Raw genomic sequence first — 13,955 nt, 5'->3', positions numbered from 1 at the left:
TATTTTCTGCATGACCAATGAAAAATTATGGTAAGATAAAGAAAATATAATATTATCAATAAATAATCATGTATAAAGAGGTTCTTGGTTGGTTTACATAAGGATGACCCATCAGGTCAAGAGGGCTAAACCTGAACCCACGTACTTATAATTGGGTTGACATGAAAGCAAGCCGACTTTCAAAAAATGCCCGTAGAACCCATTTGTTCTAGGTGGGTTCAGGCAGGTTGGTGGGTGTGGCTTGGATTTTGCCCCCACAACCCCCGTGCCCCCTGCAGGGAACCATCCAGACTTCTGCTAAATAATCTTATGAAAAATGGAAAGAAAACAGCTAAAGTTCGAGACATTCTAAGAGAATTTGGATCGATGATTTGAAGATTTGGTTGAACTTAAGTTTACATAGAATAATTATAGCTAGCAATGCTGAACTCGCTTAATGCTTTTTATTTATTGCAGTTAGAAATAGTTGATTGTTGCCATGCTTATCCTTTCTGGCTTAGTAAATGGATGCTATTAGGCCTGGAAGAGACACAACACATGTTGATGTCTTATATCTATTACATTTTAAATTAAATACATGACTTCAATTTCAGTTTTTAGTCATTGCTTATATTGCATCTTGATTTACATTGATCTGATTATTCTAGGGTGTAAAATCTCCTACAAAGCTTATTGGGCTAGAAGAGTGCTGGTCGCATGTAGATGCTCGATATCCAGCTATGCTATTTAAGCAGCAATTGACGGCCTGCTTGGAGAAGATATTTGGATTGATTCGTGATAATTTAAAGAAAGAGATATCACCACTTCTAAGTCTTTGCATTCAGGTCAACTTGACAACAAAAGTAGCTTGCTTTGTGCACTTTGATAATGTTGTTTTTAGGGTTTATTCCTTAAATTTGGTTGTCAAAAAATATCATGATAATATGCCTTAAAATTATCTTAACACATTGTTTTAATTTTTAAAATTCATCATCTTCATTATGAACCAATTTACTTGGTTTTGAAGAGTAAGTTTGCATTCGTATGTGTTAGTTGTCATATTTGGTCACTTAGGGTGTGTCTACGTTAGGAATAAAGCAGGATTAGGCCCGTTAAAGCTTCATTTCTTCCAAGCAGGTTCATGAGAAGCAGAAATAAGGGAGAAACGGTTTGTCTGCTCAAACCTGCTTATTCTTGGAGTAACCACTCCATGTGGATGGAAAAACCTTTTTCCTGGAATAAGGTCCCCTGTTATTCCTTATTTTCCATATGAACAAAAACACCCTCAACCCTAGAGTTATTTCATTCAGGAATATAAAACTCAACCAAACAGAAAAAGACATAGTGGTTACTATTCCACTTTTTCTCTTTTCTAAATACAGGAAAAGAGAATATCATGATTTTGAAATTAAAAACTTCCAAACAATGGCTTAGCTAACTTAAGTACTTGAAGCTAGTGCTGCAACCTCCACTAATTTGTTCCTTCAGGTGGATGAATTATCTATTATGTTAAATGGGCAAGAACTTGCTAAACTTGTTTTAAGGTTTAGAACCCTGATTGTGTTTCAAATCTTAAAAATATCATTTTCTATCAATCAATATAATTTGTATTGCAAGAGGAATTCATGGAATCTATGACAGCTTCTTGATTTTTTGTTTTAGTATTGTTGCAAATTTATTATGAAAGCAAGTTCACAAGTCATTGCCTTCCAAATTTTCTTCACTCGTTGACCCAGGGTAAACCTTTTTGGTCTTTGACAGCAAGTATGGTGGGGCCTGATGAGATTTTAGATCTCATATGAAAATCCTTCTTTCCCTAGTGTGCAAACACCATATGATGGCTCATCTTTCTCAAGGTGGTGCCTCTTATTCTACCATCCCTTCCCTTTGCCACATCCAGTGTTGAACCCCAACTGTCATCCCTTCTTCACTGCATCTCATGTCGAGCTACCAATGGCATCTCCTCCTATGCTGTCATCAATATCTAGCCTCAAACATCAACTCCATTCCTATGGTCGAGAACTAACCCCTCAATCACTTCGAGGAAGAGATCACTCTCCATGTTCTTCCCTCCCCTCCACCATTCCAATGATGAGGTCTAGAGCCTCCATTGACATTCCTTCCCTCCTTAATTCTAATGGTGAGGCTCCAACCTCAAGCATCCCTCACTTGATCATTGGAGGAGGCAGCATCCACTAGATTAAGGAAGATCAAAAGGGAAGATTGAAAGAGAAAAGAGAGGTCGGATAGGTTGCATATGAGATTAGCATTATGGATTGTGTTTCTTCCCCTTTATTTTGGTCATGATATAGGCAGTTCATTGGTTCACTTGACTCGTATGATTCAAACAATTGAACCATTCTTGACAATTCGAACACAAGTAATCTGGTTTTAAATATTTTCTAGTTTTAATAGACTCGACCCATCCAGGTTTTTGAAAATTGATCTCTATCACTTGCACATCATTTATTACTAGCATAGTTATGCCTTGGTTCCAACATATATATATATATATATAAATTGAAAAATCTAAACTTGTAAATTACTAATAATTTACACATCATAAAATAGTTAGTTTTATGCATTATATGGGTGTATAGCACATCCTACATGAGAGCAGGCATGCCCAGCAAATTAGTCAATTCTATAACATAACACTGATAGTTTTGATGATGCTTCCATCATTGATCATATGAAGCAAGATTTACTTCATGCTCGAGATAAAAAATAATGGTCCTTTTCTGCTGCTTATTGAATGTTGAAGTTGCCTTCTCTCCCAAAAGATTCTTAGAATTGTAATAGAAGTAGACCTCAATTTTAATTAACATGTGTGACTAGTTGATTCTTGATAAACAAATGGAGCTTCATGTAAAGTTTGATTCTATTGACAGTGAGCTACTTTCAAATAGCATTTATTAAGCGATCCCAAACTGGATGGTTCAGGGCATTTTGAGTCGTACCGGCCGCAAACCGAGATGGTTTGGCCTTTTGAATCGGAACACCGGATGAGGGAGAGGGAAGGAGAGGAAGAGAATGTAACACCAGGCCCAATTGGGCCCTGAATCAAGCCCATACAAAAAAAAAAAAAGAACGGGAAGAAGACTCCCGATGGGAGTCTTCTTCTCCGATGAATCCCAGATGGAGAAGAATTCTAGGACCCTTAGAGCTCTAGGGCCCTCTATAAATAAGTCTTACCCCTCCCTCAAGAACCTCCATTGGCGATCTTCAAGCTTGTTTCCTCTTTTTTTCCCTTGGAAGCCGCGGCACCCTCTTCTTGTGTTCGTCGGAAATCGAAGGTCGAAGAGGCTATCGGAGTTCAGGTAAGGGTTCAATCTTTCTTTCTCTCCCTCTTTTCTTTCTTTCCATGATTTTAGACTCCTCGCCAGCCGTCGAGATCATCAAAAATTCCATGAAACATGAAACCCCTGTTCGGTCGGAACTTTTTCCTCTCTTTTTCGGACACCGGCACCACCGATTGCGGCGTCTCATCCCTGAGACCGGACCCTCATCTCTCTCTCTCTCTCTTCTTTTGAGTGCTTGGCCACCGGCGACCGGCCAATGGTCGGAAATCATGAAGAAAGGGGACGGATCCCCCGTTTTCTGAGAAATAAAAAAAAAAACTTTGCCGACCGAACCTCGCTGTCGGTTGGCCTTGCCCCGTTGCCGTCGATCGGACGCCACCCACCTCGTCGGAGCCCGTGTCACTGGGGGGACCTCGTCGGTCTTCCCCTGTTTCGGCCCAAGAGAGAGCTGTGGGAAGAAGGAAAAGAAAAAGAAAAAGAAAAGAAAAGAAAAAAAAGAGAAAAAGAAAAAGAGAAAAAAAAATAAATAAAAAAAGAGAAATTTTTTCTCTCTCCTTTCTCTCTCTTTCCTCTCTCCTGTCTCTACCTTCTCTCTCCATTTTCTCTTTCTAGATTCTCTTCTTATTTTCTCTCTCTAGACTTTTTTCTCTCTTTATAAATTATCTCTCTAGGATCTTTCTCTCTCTCTGATTTCATCACGAACCCTAGGATAAAATTGAGATGAAAATATGATGATCTGAGATTGCTTCGACATTCGTACAGTAGATTAGATCCCGATCCGATTTTTATTCAAAATTGATAACATCAATCATGGTTAATTCATATTAAGTCACCCTGATAGGACCTCTAATGATCTCGATCATGATTGTCTCGTCGGAAGGATACAAAAATTTTCTCTCTCTACTTTCTCTCTTTAAAATTTTCTCTCTCTTCATGGATTTTCTCTCTCTAGAAGTCTTGTGGACTAATGGAGGGTCCAGATACATAGACAAATCCTAATTTTGATTAATCCTAAGAGAGATCCTAGATTTGTGTTATTAAGATCGATTATTGGTAATTTTCTCTATATATGATTTTTATATTTGATCAGGGTCATAAAGAGATACGATTGTCTGCATAAGATATCGAGTGGAATATCTTGTTAGAGAAATTCATAAATCAAAGAAGAACATTGATTTTTATGCTTGGATCAGTCACCGGTAAAGGTAAGAATCCCTGTACATGATCACCATTATATATATGCTATTTTACCGTTGATCTTGCATCATTGGTTTTGCATCGTTGGATTTGAGATCGATTAATTTGCTATATCCGAGACACCATTATTTGCTTATATGATTTTGAGCATGAGTATGTTATGTCAATATATATGTATCAGAGATTGATGGCATGATTATATGGATATGACATATCTAAATTGATCATAATGCAAGTCGGAATTAATTTGATGAAATCAACACATAATGATTAAATGAAAAGAAAGAGATATATGGTATGGACTAGCCTTGTCATATGGAACAGCCCGCCAGGAGCTTATGCCTGGGACAGCCTCCACTGGCTTACAGGTGGATCAGCCGGCCAGGAGCTTATGCCTGGGACAGTCTCTCACGGACTTTCGTACATGGGACAGCCGGTCAGGAGCTCATCCTGGGACAGCCTTGAAAGGCTTAAGTGAAAATTGATTCGAATGATGACTGAGGTATAGACTTGGTTAGTCCAGAGCCAGAAAAAAATGTTAAAAATCATGTGATTATGAAAAGAGAAATTAAAGATAAGACATGAAATAATTGTTGAACAAAAGTGTTTCACCTGTTAACATATGATGATGCATTTCTTTTGACAAGACAGATAATTTATAGATATTGCAGTATTCTGGATATTGAACATGGGATTTTATGTTTTATTGCTTATTCTTATTTTCAGATTTATTATTATATGAGTGTGATATGAAAATTCTTACTGGACTGTAAAGTTCACATCTCTTCATCTTTCTTTTTCCTCTCAGAGATACAGGATGCTCATGATTGGTTATGGTTTGGATTGCGGGTGAGCAGATATATAGATAGAGTGTCATAGTATCTGATCAGAGGATTGAAGAAATTTAATTTGTAATTATGCAAGGTTTTACAAATTATTGTTGAAATTAATTGTTAAGGATGTTAAGATTGTAATGATTTATTTTGGCCTTACATATTCTTTAGGGCTTGCTCTAAGGAGTGTACGGCCATCACGTATCCGAACAGGGTGTTGGGTTCGGGACGTGACAGAGAGAGAGAGGAGTAGAGAGGGACGATGATACTAGAGGGCCGATGGTGGCCCATCAAGGCTGTCGAAGAGCTGCAGAGGCATCCACGGCTCCATGTCACTCGATAAGGCATTTAATCGAGAGAAATAGAGAGCAAGGAATGAGGATATTGGAAGGAGGCACAGCCAATAGAGAGGCTGTCGGAGAGTGCTAGATGGTCGCCATGGCCCCGACAATGCCGGGTGGCCGTCGTGGCCATCAGACGGCAGAAAAGATGCGAGCGGAGCTGCAGGTGCAGAACAAAGGCAATCATCCCTACTTGTTGTATTTTTTTAAAACGACAATAAACAATGAAGCCAGCATATCCATTGTCGACTTCATTGTGGTTGGCATTTTTTAAAAAAATCCCGTGAAAAAGGTGTGATCGCTCCTATTTCATGCCTGAGGAGTCGGGGGCCATGGCGGCTAGTCGGAGGCCCCCAACGGCCTCTCCGCTAGTTTTTCCTCCCTCTTTTTCTTTTCCTCCCTCTATTTATTTCTCTCTTTTTCTCCAGGTCGCGATTTGGTAGAGAAAGTGGAGGCCTTGGCGATCCTCCGAGCACTCCTGCGGCCTATCTATGGCCATCGCTGGCATCTCCTCTGGCCATCCTCTCCCTCCCTCCCCATTCCATATTTCATTCTTTTCCTCCTCCCTGGTTCCTTTCTTTGTTTCTGCACTGGTTCGGTCCGGTACGGATCTGTACCGACTCGTACCATTGGTTAGCCAGCATGGGTCCCGGTATCAGCTTCATGGATCTTGCTTTCAAACCTTGGCTTTTCTAAAACATTTTTAGGAATGTGGAAGGACTGTTGCTAATATTATCACCATATTTCTTTTTCCTTCCACAGCCAAGCTTTGTTAACTAGGTTTATTACTTTCGTCACATTCTTCCTAAGTCAAGCATAACCACAGCCTTACTTTTACCAAGGATGTTTCTAATGGAGTGTTGAGGTTGAGGTGTGGTAGGACCAAGATTTCTAGTGCTAGTGCTGGTGGGCTTGCCAACCACAAGTTAGCATGCCACATGTCATGCTACATCAGCACATTGCCATGCTGTGCCGAAATGAAAAATGAAAAGTTTTGTTAGCCATTTCAATTTTGAATTATTTACAAATAAATTAGTCGGTGTTGTGGCAAGCCATGGTGACCCATGCTAGCTGCTTGTACTAGATTATCCTGGTACATGCAAGCTGGCATGGATCATTATTTGAGACCTTGAGTAGAAGTTGAAAGAAAGAACTAGAAATTGAGTATATTAGTAGAATGTTAGATGCTGAACTAAAATATTTTGAAAAGATTGCATGCCAGTTGAGATGGCATGATCATGTACCCCAAACTGTAGAAGGTCATTATTTTAAAATTTGAATTTTAAGTTGGTTGTGCTCTTCATGTTCCTGTTTAGCATATTAATTTATTGCAGTATATGTTGAAAGGTGCAAACATCAGAACCATGTACTGAAATGTAGGTCAAAATGGTATGTACTCTGCCGTTATCTCTCTGCACATAACACTGGCACAGCCTTGGCTGTGTGCTGGTGCTTGGCACATTGATATGCCAGTGGTTGGCATGTCTATGTGCCAGTGCATGCCAGGCATCGGCACAACATCACATGGCATGATACATATCCTGCCAATGCCAGGCCATCATGGCATCGACATGCAATACCTCAATCCTTAATCAGAATTATCCAATTATCATTGTATTCTGTAAAGGTTATTAGAGTAACAATTTTTTTCACACACAGTATACACATGCATTTGTTATGTTCTCTGACATCTTCGCATTTTTCTAGATACATTTTATATATATATATATATATATATATATATATATATATATATATATATATATATATATATATATATATATATATATATATATATATATATATATATATATATATCTGTGTGTGCACAAAATTATAACGGAGCTTATTAGTTTTAGCATAATGAGATATATGTCCATTGCTATTCAAAGTTATTTGCCGAGCACGTGCTAGATTCATCTTCAATTTTTTAATTTTAAGTTTCGCCAATTTGTCATATGAAGGCACCTAAATCTACTCGAGGAGCAAGCGGAAGGAGATCTAAATCGCCTGATGGTACTGTTCAGCAGCCGATAAGCAGTCATTGGGATCGCATCATCAAATTTTTGGATTCTTTTATGGACCGCTTACATAAAAACTATGTGAGATTTCTTTTTGTTTTCTTGCTTTTATTTGTCGATGGCTGCATTTGGTTTGGGAATAAGAAAGTATAATAGAAAAAGTTATGCCACAAGTTATTTCTATACTTTTTTTGGCTACAAATTCTGAAATAACTTTTAGCAATGTGTGCTTGTCTATGTAAAGTGGAAGCGGGCATAAATGATGACTTTATGCCAAGAACAGCTTATGGTAGCTTTATCTTGGGAGTTGGAATGGTCATGTTCTTTAAAGGCTGTTTAGCAGGCATAAGGCTTATGCCAAGCCTTACGCCCTGCTTTATTGCAAAACCAAAAGCTTCCAATGGCTTTGTGTGAGAGACAATACAGCTACATTTAAGTAGATGATCATTTCTGCTGAAGTTAACATTTGTATGAACTTCTTTTACTTTTTAACTTTATGCTGTAATGTTTTATACATTCCCTTTTAGGGAATACATTATTGATACTTCTGTTGTCATGTCTTATATGTAATATATTTAGACAATAATTTTGTCTCCTGATTTAACTCCTTAGCTTAGATATGTGAAAGAATACCATGCTTCACAAGTCCATACAAAGGCCATTATATTTAGGTCATGTTAGTTCAGCTTTCCTATTGCTGGCAATTTGTTGATTCATCTTTTAGCTAAACTGCTGGTTGTCTGTCCATTTGGCTTAGTTCAGAGTTTGCCTGAATTTGGTTCTTATGATATCCTTTCGCTAATTTGTTTAGGAATTTAAATACCAGAAAGTCTGATGGATGCAATATGAGTTTGCTCCATGTGCTCAATATCTTTTCATGGCTATCCAACAATGTTTTTTCATTACCTCCCATCTGTTCGGAAACGTCAAATCATCATTATTTGTGAGCATTGAAGATGTTAGGATGATGGAAAAGGTTGTGCCACATGAGTTGTTATATATTTGGTTATTGTAAAATGATTTTCCTAGCAGTGCTTTTCTTGAAAGTTTTATAAAATGGTTCAGTCTATTCTTTCATGCTGTTCCTTCTAGTCCTAGTAGTTTGCAACCAAGACCAACCCATTTACAGTATATGTCTGTCTTTGATCAAACACCTCTGTACTATCATCATCATCCATGTTGTGGTCAGTTAACTTTGTTTTCATTACCTGTTGGAATCATGTCTCTATCCACTGCATCATCAGCATAGCTTGCTAGTCTCTAACAGAATATTGATTCCTACAAATCCTTTCGGATTGATATGTCATGTCAAAAATCCCATCGAGTATAATATTGAGCAAGGTAAAGTGTCTCAATACTGGGCCAGTGTCTGTACTTTGTACGCTTGGTACAGGGGCCAACTTGATGCGCCCCCTGTATCATGTAACAGTACCAAATCGGTATGGTATGGTACGCCCCATACCGCCCAGTTCAATATGGTATGGCATATTGGCATACCATGGTATTGGCTGTTAAGATATATTACAATATGTTATCCTTTTATTAGTCTATATCTCACTCATCCAGCATTTTGTGAATTTGTACACTTGCAATGTGATCATTATTTACCATTAAATATGTGATCATGATTCAGATCATACAACCAATAACTTTACTGAACTTCTGTGAATAGCTCAAACAAATAAAGATGAATATATCCAAGGTCTAAACTGGTATCGGCCTCATACCATCTTTGAACCAGATTGTATCAATATGGTACCAGTACAATCGAGGCAGATCAAAACAGATAAGAAAACACAAACAAATAACAAACTGATAGATGCCGACTTTTGGTACATGCTAACTCCTAGAGCATCTTTCCTGTTGGTATGTAACCAGTATTGAATGGAATGTGTTTCAACATCCTGCACCAAGCATTTTGTGGTTGCTTCGTCGAAATGATATAGACCATAAATACTAGCCTGTTTTGATGGTATTTGAGATGTTGAGTATGACAAAGTTGAGAATACTTACATGGATGTGTGCTATGTTTGTTAGAAAAGTAGGTGAGGAATGAATTTGTTAAAGGAGACACAGGAGTTGCAGCATTTAACACAAGGGTGATAAATAACCAATTAGATGGTGCAGATTCCCAATGAGGAAATGTGTTGTTTTGAAGGAGAGAGAGAGAGAGAGGAGAGAAATAATGAAGTTACAAAAAGGGATTTGGAAAATTTGAAGTGACAGAGAGGTGATATAAAAGGTAGTTAATAAGGATTTAGAAGCCAATCCTGAGTGAAAGAGATGGTGATCTAATCTAGGAGATCTGTTCGAGGAGAAGGAAAAGATTTTCTTCAACCAGCTCAGCATGAAATTTCAAAAAAATAAGAAAGAATAAGAGAATTGTGGAAGTAGGATTCTAGGTACCTTTTCCTTTATTAATTAAATAATAAAATTGATTATAATCCCTCTACTTATATTAGTAAGATCCATCCTTGCAAAATCTGGGTCAGAATCTTCTTCTAGTTGGAAGATGTCACGGCTTGCCCCAAATAGCCATGATTAGTGGAAGTGTGGAACTAATCATGATAATCTAAACTCCTCTTGGAGCTAGATCTAGACTTTCTTATTAACTTTGTCTCTAGCTACTTCATATAGTTCTTCCCAGATTATGAGTTATAGCCGGTCAAAGTCTTTCCTAAAAAGAAAACTTTTACTTTGACCATCCCTCTTGGAAGCCTAAATGCTATTGTATGTCTTTGATTATTGCATGCATTAAACCCTTTAGAGGTGGGTACAGCATCGTATATCTCAAAAAGTTATTCAATCTCAAAAGAAAGAGCATCTCAATTGGATGTTGTACAAAGAAGTTGTGCCTTCAGAAGCTTTGATGCTTGATTCATCTTCCGATGTGGTGGGTCTTACTCCTAGACCCTATCTAGACCTACCGAATGTGGCCAGCATGGTCTGTAGAGGATTTGGTGATCCTCCCGAACAGACAAAGCATACATAGGATTATGGTTGTTCTCTGAAGTTCTCATGCGTTGAGGTATCTAAGCTTATAAAATAGATTGAAGCCATTTAGAGTTTTCCCATCTGCCTCTATCTTTTTTTCCAATATTCTGCAATATCAGCCTGTTCCAACACTTTCTTGTTAATATCATTTTTTTTTTGGACCTGTTTATTTTTTCTCGTTAAATGTTTCACTCTCTTTTGGAGTTTCTTTTTCGTAATTTTGATAACAAATTTTTCAAGGTTACTTCAGATTATGTTTACAAAATAATGTGCTTATTAGCAATGCTTCTCTTTATCATTCCAACATGTTTATTATACTATTAGGGCATGTCTTATTCAGTTTTTTGAGGATAGTATTCATTTATTTAGGCTTAAAGAATGGACAAGAAACCAGAACATAATTTTTGGGTTAAAAAAAAAAAAGCAGAGTGACATTAAATGATAGATGGAACATTAAGAAGAATGCAAGGTCTGAAACGGTTAAAACTTGGTTTTTGGTAAGCGAATGCAGATGGAGCAGTGGGATCAAAGGGGAGCTTGCTAGCCCTTTTTTAGTGTAAAACTCATGTTAAGCTTGTATATATTGTTGACCCATTACCTGTCAACTTAAGCTTTCTTTTTTTTCTTTTTTTTTTTTTGGGTGTCAATGGGTTGATTAGCATGGTATCATGGCTCAGGTTGCTGGAGGTCATGAATTCAAATCCCCTCCATTTCAATTATTTAATTATCCCTTGCAATCTTGATTCTTGTCTGTCATCTTGACTCATCCTTGTCTTGACTCCATTATCTCCATGCATGTTGTCTAGGCCTCAAGTGATGGGTTTTGTTAAGCCTGCCATACACTACTGAACCATTCCCTGTCAACTTAAGCTTTTGACATCAACTGATTAGTTAACAACTTCACAAGTGAAAACGTATTTGATACTCAGCATCATTATCACATTTTTTGCATCTTTGGAATTGAGAAGATTATGTCATTTTATGTTTTGACTAGTATCTGTACAGTTTACTGTCATAATACCTTGGGAGCATGTTGTCTGTCATTCTTTCAAGTCAAGTTCGCATCATGTGATTAATCAAAATTATTCATTTAGGTACCTTGCTTTTTTATTCGCAAGCTTGTCACCCAGGTTTTTTCCTTTATCAATATCCAGCTTTTTAATAGGTAAGTGATTCTTACATAAAGTTACTTTCATAGACAATAAATGAAATTTTGACATTGAAATTGAAGCTATTCATCCCATCTGTCCGACTCTCAGTCTGCTGCTGCGACGTGAATGTTGCACATTTTCTAATGGGGAGTATGTAAAATCTGGGCTTGCGGTGCTGGAGAAGTGGATTTCTGACTCTACAGAGGAGGTGAGTATAATTTTATCCCCTATGCAGTTCATATATTTCAAACTAATACTTCATCTGCTGTAGTTTGCAGGTACATCGTGGCATGAGCTAAACTATATCAGACAAGCCGTTGGGTTTTTGGTACTTGTGAACTGTCATGATTGTCAACACTTAGCAGCAACAAGTCTTATGAGATTTCTTTTCTTATTCTGTTGTGGAAATATTACAGGTTATACATCAGAAGAGGAAAAAATCTCTTGAAGATATAAGGAAAAATCTTTGTCCGGTAGAGTTAACCTTCACTCATTTTTCAAATTTATAAAATATTAATAATGTGTTTTATAAGTAGGGTACAAATGATCTTTTGCGAAATGATTTTGGTGATAAATCATTTGATCTGAGCTTAACTGAATCTGGACAGGCATTGAGTGTAAGGCAAATTTATCGAATATGCACAATGTATTGGGATGACAAATATAGTACGCAAAGCGTCTCAAATGAGGCATGTTCAATCTCCCATTTCTTATTCTAATTTTTGCATGGTATGGCGTCTTTTGTTATTCTGAAAATTGGTTGCACAAAACGGCAGGTCGTTGCAGCAATGAGGGATATGGTGAACAAAGACTCTCAAAATCTTATTTCAAATTCATTTTTACTGGATGATGATCTGAGGTAATTTCTCCACAAGGAGAGAGCTTGTTTGGGCTAGCAAACATTTAATAGAATGTTCTAGGCTCTTCAATATTCTTGCACTGACTACTTCTGTTTTTAACTATGTCGCTTCTTATTGCTTTTTCTATTGGCTGGTATATTTACTTGTTTATCAGGGGTTATTATTGCATAAGGAAATATTTTTTCTGTTGTTTATCTTTTCGATTAAAGACTTTGTTCAATAGAGGCAATAATCATATGTTACAAAAGGCTGCTCAGCTAATGGAGTAGCCACAAGGGAGACCATTAAGTGGCTCTTTCATGCTAAAAGTTTGCTAGCAGACCTTATCTAGCATTGCTTTGACAATATCTTTGACATTGTTTGCATGGCCGAAACTAATTCCCCGTTGCAAGCAATTACCTTTTTTGTCATCAAAAGACAAGCCATATTATGCTTTGACTGCCCCCTTCATGTAAGAAATTTCATTTTTAAGTATTGAATTATCAGCTCCTGATGCTCCATGTTCTTTGATGGCTTTGCTACATCTAGCAAAATCCTTCTTAGATAAATAGATGCAAAATAAGTTGCAGTAGCTTGGACTTACAACCTCTTTAAGTTATATCAGAGTTACTATAATTTATATTACTATTGCTACTTGTTTTTGTTTTTGGTAAATTTTCAGGAGTGGTAATTCATATTATCTCTGTAATGGTATATAGTAGTCTAATTTTCATTTCTAAAGCAATTAAAACTGGTTTTATCTCTATACTTCAGCGCATCAGCCTTCCTATACCAAGATTCTGCCTTTTTGTTGACAGTAACTCCACTGAAAATCTTCATAGTGCACAGTAACATCGACAATAGCTCCTCAGTTTTGTTACATGTTAGGATAAAATTAGTCTTTTCCCTTAAAGAAAAGGACTAGAGATTTGTTTGTCATCTTCTCCAATTCCTTTTTGTTGTTTGTCTTATGATATTTCTGGTTGCAACCGAAGGCATCATATTTTTCTACGGTGCTCTCCTTTTGCCGGAAACAGATCGAGGAATTTTAGCATAATCTGGGTGAAATAACAGAAAGCTTTTAAGATGGATCAGATCAAAGTTTGCCGTCTTAGTCTCGGACCCCGTATCAGTGCCAATCTATTATTGCGTCGATACAGGATCAGTTCGGCATACCGAGTGTCAATATATCTCCCATACTGCATATCGGTACGGAACCTGTACGATACCGTATGCCCTATACCAAACCTTGGAGCAGATATATGAAATGTCAGTGTGGCCTCAATTAGAAGATGATC

General features: G+C 37.3%; 1 protein-coding gene across 1 annotated transcript in view; it reads left to right on the top strand.

Moving 5' to 3' along the window:
- LOC105058836 (protein OPAQUE1-like) overlaps window positions 1-13,955 on the top strand; it is a 130,382-nt gene that overhangs the window by 46,788 nt on the left and 69,639 nt on the right. The window contains exons 30-37 of the mRNA XM_073249198.1: window positions 648-824; window positions 7,617-7,754; window positions 11,762-11,832; window positions 11,927-12,026; window positions 12,090-12,146; window positions 12,235-12,291; window positions 12,427-12,507; window positions 12,595-12,677. Coding sequence (XP_073105299.1) covers window positions 648-824; window positions 7,617-7,754; window positions 11,762-11,832; window positions 11,927-12,026; window positions 12,090-12,146; window positions 12,235-12,291; window positions 12,427-12,507; window positions 12,595-12,677 — 764 coding nt within the window. The remainder of the gene's footprint in view (window positions 1-647; window positions 825-7,616; window positions 7,755-11,761; window positions 11,833-11,926; window positions 12,027-12,089; window positions 12,147-12,234; window positions 12,292-12,426; window positions 12,508-12,594; window positions 12,678-13,955) is intronic.

The sequence above is a fragment of the Elaeis guineensis genome, chromosome 15 (genome assembly GCF_000442705.2).
Source record: "Elaeis guineensis isolate ETL-2024a chromosome 15, EG11, whole genome shotgun sequence".
In the NCBI taxonomy this organism is placed as follows: domain Eukaryota; kingdom Viridiplantae; phylum Streptophyta; class Magnoliopsida; order Arecales; family Arecaceae; genus Elaeis; species Elaeis guineensis.
The sequence above is the reverse complement of the archived record's forward strand: the minus strand, read 5'-3'. Positions and strand labels throughout refer to the sequence as shown.